Source organism: Schistocerca americana, chromosome 7 (assembly GCF_021461395.2).
Source record: "Schistocerca americana isolate TAMUIC-IGC-003095 chromosome 7, iqSchAmer2.1, whole genome shotgun sequence".
Taxonomy (NCBI): domain Eukaryota; kingdom Metazoa; phylum Arthropoda; class Insecta; order Orthoptera; family Acrididae; genus Schistocerca; species Schistocerca americana.
Window position 1 is genome coordinate 132759962 of NC_060125.1, and position 12711 is coordinate 132772672.

Here is a 12711-nt window from a genome sequence, read left to right on the forward strand (position 1 = left end):
CTTAAAGACTGCCATAGGAATGTTTTCACGAAATGTTAAAAAACGATTGTTGACCTAAAAGACAGAAATTATAGGTAACACATATACACATTAGGTCATGAAGTTATTGGCTATTGATTATACAAGATGTATTTGGAAGGTAAGGTCTATTTAGTAGTAATAACAGAATGAGTACAAATACAGAAGCACTAAATATTGAGAAAAAAATAGAAAACGTAAACTATCTTTCTTCATAGCTTCCACCATTTTCAGGCATTTGCCACAGTATGACAAAAGTTTTGTATGCCTTCCTCATAGAACATTACTGCCTGTGGTGTCAACCACGTGGTAACATGTTCTCAAATGTTGTCATTGTTGTTGACTTTTCAATCATCAAGAAATGTTTTCAGGTGCAAAAAGAGATAGAAGTTACTAGGGGCAAGGTCAGTGCTGTGCAAAGTATGGTCAGATTGGTTCTGGCCACAATCCGGCAAGAGTTGTCACGTCTCATTTGTAGCATGATGTTGAGTACAGTCATGAATCAAAACAATACTATTTGTGAGCTTCCTGCGGCACTTGTTTTGTATTGCATGATGCAGTTTCATAAGGATCTCACAGTAAATATTTGCACTGACTTTTTCACCTCACAGTAAAAAATGCACCAGTAGAATGTCACGTACATGTCATTTTGAGATGTCAAGATGTGATACCATTGAGCCATTCGTCACATTTTCCCCATGAATCTTGCAAATCTGTTGATGAAAGTCGATTGGTTTAGTGTTCTTCATATTCAGAATACTAATTTCAAATATAACCTCACAACTTGTGGGATTTTCAATCAACTTCCTTCTTTAAACAAACACTATCCAGCCTAAACAACACACAGATAACTTCAGACGGTGTCATCTCCTCTTCCTTGACTCAAAGCATCTACAACACATGGATCAAACTGTGATTGCAGCACTACCACAGAAGAAAATACAAATGAAACTGACATTCTGGACATACCTTGTATTTTCTTAATGTGAGTTAATATTAAACGTTCTATTTTGTCAAGTCGATTTTTTGGTGTGAAATTTTCTCCTCATGTTCTAGCACAGGTCACTATGAAATTTCTAGAAACTTAAATCTTGTGTTTATAATCTTCACTGTGTAAGATATTATTGCAGTAAATTTTTTCAAGTACAGAAAATTCAGGACTACATGATAATAACAACATTTTTTAATTTTTTTTAAAAAGGTTACATTTCAAGTTCTGCAATTCTTATGACCACAATAATTTTAAATAAAGATTTTTCTTAAATTACATAAGCTTCAGAGAAGACAAGAGATTCTGTTGGAAGAAGAGAATGAGACTTTTAAGTAAGGTACATAAGTCCATGCAGTTAGCTAATGGTCAAGTTTTCAAGTACATGTTGTTGTTGTGACTATTATGAATATTTCCTCAAAGAAAATGTTTATAAGCAAAATATTTATATTTTTAATATCAGTTACATGTAAATTACTATCTGAATAATGAGGCTCAAGAATGTAGTTTACTAGAGACTTTTGATATTTTACTTGCAAATGTTTTGCGAGTTGCTTACAGCTAATGCTGTTTCTTGTTTTTCAACCTGTGTAGTTTATAACCATGCCAGTCCCCCTCTTGGAGAGTCCACAAGTCCCTATATTTCTTGATATATCACCAATCTTCTAGGTGGTTGACCTAATCAGGCTGAAGAACAGTCTGTGTTTACACTGAGGAGGGAGAAGTCCCATCTTGGATCCACTCTGCTCACCCTGAATTGGGAAGGGACAATAAAAGATGCTTAAAATGTAGTCAACCTAAAATCATCATACTGGATACCATTTTTAGAGGACACACCATGTGAGATCAAAATAAACCAATAAATTTAAACCTGACAATCTGTAACATCCATATTCTGTTGGATAATGACAGCCATCAAATATAAAAATGAACAGCAATTACACTCATGAGTTGGGAAGATTTAACATTCACATTGCTGCCCTGAGCGCAACTAGAGGGGCTGATCACAGTTAGCTCTGGAAGAATGCTTTCTTCAGGGAAGGAGAGGGTAGAAACATAACTTATATGCATGAAGTTCAGTTTGCCATGAAGAATTAACTCTTCTCTCTTTGGCAAACTTCCTTCTGGAATACGTGTAACACTATGAAATGACACGTTAAACTCACAACCAGCAAATTTCTGTAGTTACAAACTAGCCTCCATCTCTTACATCTACTGATCATCAAAAGGAGAAATTTTGTTACCAAGTTGACATAATGTCAACAGATAATTATACCCCAGTCATGTAAAATCATATTTGTAGGGGATTTCAATGCAAAGGTTGGTAAGGACACTATATTGTGGTCTAATACAATTAGGAAAGAGGGGTTGGGGAAGAGCAATTCCAATGAAATTCCAGTGTTATCTAAATGCTTGAAACATGACCTATTATTATGGCTAACCCAGGAAACCTGTAAGCAATACGCATTGTGTTCAGTGAGGCATACGCAATGGCATACAAATGTTAACATCAGGAGTGATGACATTTTGCAAAATGCTGAGCACTTTCATCCCCTTGGTAATCATCTGTCCACGAATGCAGTACAGGCTCTGAAATCCTGTATAGGATAAGTTGCACTAGCACAGCTTATGGCTGTTTTGTGCTATATGGTTTCCAACAGTCATGATGTCTGTGCTCTGACCAAGCTCTTTATTTATCAGACCATCTTATACCATTTCTCATTTACAGGAGTGAGGCCTATGTCACCTACTGATGACATCTGAAGCTCCTTGAGAACTAATTTTTTCAGCACTAATATCAGTACCCTGGAGAAAACAAACGCTACCAGTACAGAGGATATCATCACCAAACACAAACTTTTATTGACTGCTAATATCACCCATATGCTGGCCAAAACAAATAATGTATTCTCAATGCAAAAATGGTCAGTGAGAATGAGGACGACACATGAAATGATACAAAGGGATCCAAAGAGTCTTATTTTTAAAAAAGATGTCAAATTGTTAATGACAATTGTGAAACTGCTGGCTCTGATTGTCTGGCTTTTCATCGGACTGTTATGGTGGCTCACAGTACTTTGAGCAACAATGGAAGAGATTAAGATCAGAGAAGCAGAACTGTAAGAAGAAAGGGAAAATGTAATGGCAAGCAATGCAAATCAACCTGTTGAGAAGCAATGCAAAGCAACCTGAGGTTGACATGGACAGGAAATGCCCTCACTGTAGTGGAAAATGTGATTCCAGGTTACGTCTCCTCAGCCACTCACAAACTCGTAAAGAAGATAGTTCTTGTAGGAGACAAAATATGTGTTTGTTAGTGAGTCATGACCTGAAATGATGAGACCATTGCACATTTTTTCCCTTTTCCAAGTCCATACGTTTCTTGACCATATTTTATCATCCATTAATTCTCAATAGCCATATTGTAGTAACCTCATCCTCTCCATAGCTTTCCTTATTTCCTCTTCCACATCTATTTTTTCCCCTTGAGACTCCAGTACTTAGTCTCCAGTAATCCATCTCTGTGGATACCAGTTGATCTTTTTCTCTTTTTCTTATTTGTCAAACTTACAATCCATATGTACATTTGGTTTCTACAGTTGTCTTCTATACAATCTGTTTGTTTTTAACTGCGATCTTTTTATTCCAAAGGATTGAGTTTAATTCTTGAATAACACATTTCCCTTGCCCTATCTTATCTTTTACACTCTTTCCATCTGGAGTTAGTTACACCTAGCTATTTAAATGGAAAACAGCATTTAATGCCCAAATCTACATAATGTAAATCATGTTGTTGGTCACACTCACCATATACTCAGTTTTCTTTGTATTTATTTTTAAAGCCTACTTCTACATATATGTGATATATGTATCCAGTATGTGAAAGAAATGACATGAGGGAGAAACAAATATAGTATTTATGTTTGGAATGATTTTAATGCCTTTTGAATGTATCAGTAGAGATGAGCTATTGCTCATTATTTTTGTGTGTTTTTTTGAATATGTGAATATAATTTGTGTATTCAGGCACAATACTAGCCCCTGAAAAACACTGAAAAATGTCCTCTGTAAATGTGAAACACTTTCAATGGTAAAATGGGATAAACATTTTTAGTGGACAGTTTCCTACCAATTTGAAAAGCCAACATATATAAATTACACTAGAAATACTGCACTTTTGTAGAAACTTTTTCGAAACATTATCCAAAGCACATTTATGTGATATTTACTGGACTGTGATTGACATCTTTAAAGGAGATGTTCAGTAAAACATAAGAGTGGTACATGTTTCAGATTTAATGAATGCTTTCTTGTCTGCTTTCTTGTCTGCTCGAGAGAAGATGGTGGAGAATATGAAGGCAATGGGTGCCGAACACATGGAAATGTTGACTCCTGAAACTGTGGTAGGTGTTGGAAGTGAAGGAGGAGCTGGTGACAGTGGTAGCGACGATGGCAGCAGAGGATTGGGCAGCAGCAGTGGCGGCAGCAGGAAATCTGGGAAGTCTTCTGACCGAAGGTCCAGTGGCCCTGCAACACTTGAGGAACACTATGGCAAGTAAACTTGCCCCATTTGGGCTTAACATGTTGTATCAGTGTGAAAAGTGAAATGTTTGCAAGCTCCAGTCACTCACCAAACTCATTGTTACTGAACAGCTGCCTGTCTCCCAGTTTGCATAAATTGCAAACAATTGACATAAACAGCAACAGTTGTCAGGAACATCAATTATTTCGAATTACATATTGAGTCTCAGATCACTCAAGTGGGATTAGATTTTGTATCTGAGGCTGAACATACAATTTAAAGATTACAAGAAATTTCTTTATTTCCCTAAGTCAGTAAACCTAGTCTGTATTGGCGGATCAACTACTTCTTTTAGAGATGAGACAGTGGAGGGGGGAAAGGGAGGGGGTAAGCAAACTTGGAGATATAGCGTTCAGTTAAACTGTTAAGCTTATGTGTATACCAGTAGTGTGGAAAGAGCGTGACTCTGACCTTGGCAGTCAGAGACTGTGTGTGTGTGTGTGTGTGTGTGTGTGTGTGTGTGTGTGTGTGTGTGTGTGTGTGTGTGTGTGTGTGCACGTGATCATGCGTGCATGCTACCTGTTCTGAGAAAGCCCTGTTTTTCAACATCTGTGCCGTATGGTGAGGAGCAACTATCCTTTTCACAATATTGTCGTTATTCCACCCTGGATTTTCCATTCATTAATAGTGTGGGACATTGTATTGGGGAGTCAGTGTTGTATTGTTCTACAAAAAGAAATTAATTAATATTAAAAGTCATAAATATCGTCCCAGACTTATATGTCCTGCTTCTTGGAAACACTTTTGTTCTTTTAATTTTGAAAAAGACATCATATGGTTGGGAATACAGTGGAACCTCTATATTACATTTTTCAAGGAACCACAAATTCTGAACACTATATAAAGGAAAACACTATAAAGAGGAAGGCTTCCAAATAATAATTATAGGGCATTACTGACGATCTGGATACCACTAATCAGCTTTGACAAATGGTGCCATAGATGATATTTTAAATTTTCACAACACTATAATATGATATTCATTGCAAATGATCAATGTATCAAATGATTAGCTTTTTGTAATTAAAACATGGGGCCCAGTAGATGGATGGGTGAAAGTAAATGGATCAGTTTGTACTGTAAAAAGTTATAACAGATTCTTAAGGATCGACATCATTGTCCAAAGCTGACAGGTGATATCCCGTGTTTCAGTTGACCCAATTATAGAATATGAGCCAAATTTTGTTTGTGACATACTGAACATATTACATAAAAACACAGTAAATGGTACAGATTAAAAAAAAATTTGTTACAAAAAAATTACTTTAATAATTAAATTATGAAGCGGAACTTAAATTTGCAGAAAACTCTAGGAACCTATGCAATCTGAAAATCACATACCTATGATTTTTTAAAATATTCAAGCAAGCATGTTTGTTTTCTATCTCTCCTAGACTCTATGGCAATCATTTCTTGCTCCAAATGAGCAAGTTGAACTACTGTTCTGTCCTCAAGTGTATGGGCCATTATATATCTCCTTAATGTTTCAAAGGCTTCAGCTGCCTTAGTATATGAGGGCACAGAGTCATCTTCCTTGTCACTGTCATTGGCACTTTCACTACCACGACTATTCTCCAAGCTTCTATCTGCATTCAGCTCCTCAATACTTTGTTATACTGTGGTTACCACGTTATCATCCACAGCCACAAAGTCCTCAAAAGCGACAGAATCACTGCCTATTAATTCCTGAAACTCTTGCAAATCACTTGCAACATATTCCACAGGAGCTGCCATCTCATTCTCACAGAATCCCGCTTTTGTGAAACACTTTTTAATAGTTTCAGCACTGACTTCCCTCCAAGGGTACATAATTAAATTCATTGCCTGTAAAATATTCAGCTTCAGTTGTGAGCTCTGCTGGCTTCCCGGTTATTGTTAGATCGAAGACACACTCTCACTAGACACATGAACCTTTTGCTGCTCAGCTCACACAACACACTACGAATACAAAGCATCGACTGAAATGGCGCCAAAAAGATTGCAAGCAGAATGTGCGTCACATGTCATATGACCGGGTTCTGCCGCTGACATATGAAACACGCTGAGAGTGGGCTTTCCAAGCCGGTGCAAACTGTGCATCCACAGAACAGAAACGATGCGTCTACATCCAGTCACTTAAATGTTATAAAGAGGTAAATAATTGACCAAGGTTCCAAAAATATGAGCATTACATGGAGGAAATTGTAATGTAGAGGAAATGCAGTAAAGAGGAAAATTTAACATTGTTTATATGGGCTTTTAGTTGGGACTGAAAAAAACGGATGTAACATAGAAGAAAACATTATATGTAGGAACGTTATAAAGAGGTTTCACTGTATATTAATTCTACTTTGCTCTGAGACTTTTTACAAACAGGAGTTCAGATTTTACTGTAGACTGCAATATCAGTCTCTCATATAACCTCATGTTATTGTTGTTGTTGTTATTATTATTATTGTGGACACTGTGCATTACAATTTAATAGAAAAAAAAAAAAAAAACATGATCTCTTTGAGAAAGAAGGCAATTCCCTTGTTCCCTTTTAGATTTCAAATACCGCACAAACAATTTGTGGATGAAGTTTTCCTTTGCATATTTTATAAAGCAAAGTCTTTCATGATGTCCATAATATAAATTTTCCTGAACCTCTCTTGATAAACACGGATGGGATGTAAATGGGAGAATCTCAACTGCGTCCTTGATCTGAGTCAAGTTTTAAGTCATCACAGTGCATGAATGACCTCCTGGAGGATGCTAATAATACTGGAACTGTCATAATCATAACTTTCTGAAACAGTTCGTTAACTCTACCACATTCAGCAGGAAGTTGTTGTCAGTAGAGGGTACACTATATGGCAGTAAGCCAGTCATAATGGCTCGCAGCATTTTGAGCTGTTCATGAAGTGTGTCCGTGTTTAAAGTTTGCTGTGTGTGTACTCCAAGTAACTCTTTGAAACTTCATGTAGATGGAGAATTTGTTTAGGAAGGGATAACAAGTTTCCCTTCAAGACAGGAGAGTCACCTTAGAATCTCTTGATTTCTTCAGCAACAGATGATAATTCCGTGTGTTTCAGAGTTGCAGGTGTTTTTCTTGGCCATAAAGATATTTGGGTCTTTCATATTTAGGTTCTTAGAATATTTCTTAGCTTTCTCTGACAGCATATCAAATGCTTCCTCAGTACTAAGATTTGAAGAGCTATTTTAAAATGTCTACAGAATGTTTCACTCCATCTGCATTAATATTCAGGTTCTGTAGAGAGCCAGTTCTTTGCAGAGTCCAAAAACCTCAGTAGCAACTGTCAAACAAAAAGAGTCTCAAACGTTTTGAGCCATTTTACATAGGTTTGATCTCCTTCATCTATAATTGAGCTGCTTGTATAAAGTCATTCAGGAGGCCTGCGACCAGGTGTTGCTCATAGTTAAAGCCTAAGAGGCAGAGCTGCCCCATATATTTATATCTAAAAATAAAGATGATGTGACTTACCAAACGAAAGCGCTGGCAGGTTGATAGACACACAAACAAACACAAACATACACACAAAAATCAAGCTTTTGCAACCAACGGTTGCTTCATCAGGAAAGAGGGAAGGAGAGGGAAAGATGAAAGGATGTGGGTTTTAAGGGAGAGGGTAAGGAGTCATTCCAATCCCGGGAGCGGAAAGACTTACCTTAGGGCGAAAAAAGGACAGGTATACATTCTTGCGTGTGTGCGCATCAGCGCGAGCGCGCGCGCGCACACACACACACACACACACACACACAAACGCATCCATCCGCACATACAGACGCAAGCAGACATTTGTCATATATTTATCAATAAATGATTACAGAATTTAAATTATAAGAGACACTTTTATTATTTCCCTCATAAATATGCCTGCATGAATGTGCCTAGTAAGTGGATAAAGGATGAAAAAGACCCACCATGGTTTAATAATGAAATTTAGAACATGGCAAGGAAGCAGAGGCTGTTGCACTCTCGATTCAAAAGAGAATGCACAAATGATGACAAGCAAAGGTTAGTAGAGATTTGTGCGTCTGTGGAAAGATCTATGCACGAAGCATGCAACAACAACTACCACCATTACACCTTGGCAGAAGATCTGGCAGAGAACCCGAGAAAATTCTGGTCCTATGTAAGATTGTAAATTGGGCCTAAGGTGTCCACTCAGTCCCTTGTTGTCCTGTCTAGTGTCCCAGTTGAAGGTAGCAAAATGAAAGCCAAAGTTGTTCACATAGGAGAATGGTACAGGAATATTGCCATTCGACCACTGAACGGACTCCCATATGGATGACATAGTAATAAGTGTCCGTAGCATAGAGAAACAACTGAAACTTTTGAAAGCAAACAAATCACCATGTCCGGATGGAATCCCATTTTGGTTTTACAAAAAGTACTCTATGGTATTGGCTCCTAACCTAGCCTGCATTTATTGTGAATCTTTTGCCCGGCATGAAATACCAAGTGACTGGAAAAAAGTGCAGATGACTCCAGTGTATAAGAAGGGTAAAAGAATGGACCAACAAAATTACAGTCCAATATCCCTAACATTGGTTTGTTGCAGAATCCTTGAACGTATTCTCAGTTTGAATATAATAAATTTTCTTGAGACTGAGAAACTTATGTCCTTGAATCAGCATGATGTTATAAAGCATTGCTCATGCAAAAATCAGCGTGCCCTTTTCTCACATGATATACTGTGAACTGTGTATGAAGGGCAAGAAGCAGATGCCATATTTCTAGATTTCCAGAAGGCATTTGACACAGTGCCCCATTGCAGGCTGTTAATGTAGGTATGGATGTATGAAATAAGTTTACAGATATGTGGGTGGTTCGAAGACTTGTTAAGTAATAGAATCCATTATGTTGTCCTTGACGGCAAATGTTCGTCAGAGACAAGGATACTGTCAGGGGGTGTTTTAGGACCGCTGTTGTTCTCTATAGACATAAATGATTTGGCAGACAAGATGGGCAGCAATCTTGTTTGCTGATGATGCTGTTGTGGTGTATGGTAAAGTGTTGAAGTTGAGTGACTGTAGGAAGATACAAAAAGAATTAGACAAAATTTCTAGTTGTCGTGATGAATGGCAGCTAGCTACAAATGTGGAAAAATGTAAGTTAATCTGGATGAGTAGGAACAATAAACCTGCCATGTTTGGGTACAGAATTAATAGCGTCCTGCTTGGCAAAGTCAAGTCATTTAAATATCTGGGCATAATGTTGCAAATTGATACGAAATGGAACAAGCATGTGAGAACTGTAGTAGAAAAGGCTAGTGGTTGACTTTGGTTTATTTGGAGAATTTTAGAAAAGAGTGTTTCATCTGTAAAGGAGACTTGCATAGTATGCTAGTGCGACCTCTTCTTGAGTACTGCTAGAGTGTTTGGCACCTGTATCAGGTCAGATTGTAGGAAGACACTGAAGCAATTCAGAGGCGGGCTGCTAGACTTGTTACCAGTTGGTTTGAACAACACGTAAGTGCTATGGAGATACTTCAGGAACTCAAATGTGAATCCATGGATGGAAGGCAACATTCTTCTCAAGAAACACTGTTAAGAGAATTTAGAGAACCAGCATTTGAAACTGACTGCCAAACAATTCTGCTGCTGCCAACATACACTGTGCGTAAGGATCATGAAGATAAAGTATGAGAAATTAGGGCTCATATGGAGGCATAAAGACAGTCATTTTCCCCCTCACTCTATTTGTGTGTGGAGCAGGAAAGTAAATGACCAGTAGTCATAAGAAACTCTGCTGCACGCTGTACGGTGGCTTATGGAGTATCGATGTAGATGTAGGAAATTGATAGTCAATGTTTTTGGAACTGTTATAGACTGATGTTTCTCGAACAGGTAGTAGCTAGTCTTAAGGCTACATCTTGAAATGCTCATTAGCTCTATGTAATAGAGCGTGGCTTCTACAGAGTATAGCTCATATGGGCCATCTGAACGGCCTCTCAATAGCTCAACTAGCAGAGTCTAAGGGTGTCGTACCAGCTTCCACACGATTTTCACATTGTGCTGCTTACATAAAAATGGAATCAATAGAGTGGCTGGTTTTTATGCTTTGATACATCATTACTTGATGCTTGGTATTAATGTTTTGATAGTAATTTAGATAGTGTGTCGTCCCCCCCCCCCCCCCCCCCCCGCTTCCCTCCTCCCCCCGTATTATTGGCAGCTCCATCTGTGTACGAATAAATTTGTAAATGACGCAATAGAGAGCACTAGAATATGGTAACATCAAGTGTCAGCATGTAGTGGGAGTTTTAGAAATGCATAGAGGAAATATACATTATAGAGGAAATACATATTAAAAATGTCCCGTTATCATTGTTAGCCAGTTTCTTTTTGTGAGTGTACTGTGCCTGAGCTCAAGTGAGCTTTAATTTCTTATGAATAACTGCAGCATACCACATGCTTGAAAATAGCCCTACACGAATTCAGCTTGCAATTTATTAAGCAAAAATTTGGAACATGAGTCTGCAAAAGAACTACTGTATTGACCAAATTTTAATGAAATTGCCATAGACTCTGTCACACTGTAGAAGGGGAGATGAGCTGATTTCATCTATAAATAAATGAATTACAATAAGTGGAATGTGCATTACTAGACGATGAGCAATTCATTTGTTGTAGGCCTAAGTACCAATTTAGCCTACTAAATGAAATGTGTAAAAATCTCTGGTAACATGTTGAAACATTGTCTCACATTCCATGATACCTTAGCACAGTGACCTTTACTAAAAATAACACATTTGGGAGACATCTTTAATGTAGTTTATCACTTAAACTATATATATCCATAATACCCAAGTATAAATACATTAACAAACAAATATGACATGCTAGCTTTTCAAACAAATCAACGTGGCCACTGCTCGGTTTGCTTATGTCAGCCTATCTCACAAGACCCATGATGTCATGGGAACATCACAATTTCATTTTATGGGCTTATAATCATTGCATATTACACACACACAAAACATTCAATGACTCGAGTTTAGATTGGAAAGTATGAAAAACATTAAGCACCCAGCAAAGCAAACAAACATCGCATTAAAGTACTCTCTCCAAAAATTCGTCTTTTCATAGAATTTGTTGGAATAAAGCGTCAGAAAATATGATGTTGGCAGATAAATATGGTGACCCTAGATCCCATAAGGGATTTAGCTTTCATTTTTATTTAGTAGTTTATTATGCAGTCGAAGTAAGATACTATGTGTAATTTTCTGGATAGAGTACTATATTGCACTCCCCCACTCACAGCCCCTGTCCCTACTCTGAAAACTTGGGTGTGGGGAGAGATTGATCTGTAGCCTAGCCCAAACTCTGGGTTAGTTCATATCAGTAAATGTTGTAGCCTTCCCCACTATGGGAACATTTTCTCTGCCTCGTGATGGCTGGGTGTTGTGTGATGTCCTTAGGTTAGTTAGGTTTAAGTAGTTCTAAGTTCTAGGGGACTGATGACCATAGATGTTAAGTCCCATAGTGCTCAGAGCCATTTGAACCATTTTTTAAACTATGAGAACTAGAGTTGCACCTTCCTGCGATCATGACATTAACTCTATATCTCCCATTTTATTAGGTTGCTAAAATCATCAAATCAGTTTTTGTTGAAAATTGTAATTAATAGCAAGTGGTACATTGATTTTGTGACTTGAAATGAAATGCTCGTATGGCATTTATTGGCCAGGATATCCCCTATCGGGGTTCGGCTGCCGTATTGCAAGTCTTTTTTAGTTAATGCCACTTCGGCAACTTGCTTGTCAATGATGATGAAAATGATGATGGAGGACACACAACACCCAGTCCACTTCTGGGAGTCGAACCCGGGCCCCCTTGCATGGTAGGCGCAGTTTAAATTGAAATGTCAAATTTGGATTCATTTCAGTGACACCAGATGGTAACACAACATCTGCTTATACCTTTTTCCTTTTGAATGTAATGCAAGATCAAAACAGTGGTCACTGCAGTGCATGGTATAGCTTTTTGTCTGGTTTTGATGAAGGATTTTCTTTACACCTGAGTTTCACCCAGACGTATTGGCTATACCAATAGAACAGTAGGTACACGGGAACATCATTTCTAGTGAGAGTCTTAGAATAATATCTTTAGTGATAGTTGCCATGTTTGTGCCCTG

At 37.8% G+C, this 12711-nt stretch overlaps 1 protein-coding gene across 1 annotated transcript in view; it reads left to right on the top strand.

Annotated features, from left to right (window-relative positions):
* LOC124622788 (1-phosphatidylinositol 4,5-bisphosphate phosphodiesterase-like) overlaps positions 1-12711 on the top strand; it is a 493523-nt gene that overhangs the window by 386691 nt on the left and 94121 nt on the right. The window contains exon 17 of the mRNA XM_047148581.1: positions 4415-4558. Coding sequence (XP_047004537.1) covers positions 4415-4558 — 144 coding nt within the window. The remainder of the gene's footprint in view (positions 1-4414; positions 4559-12711) is intronic.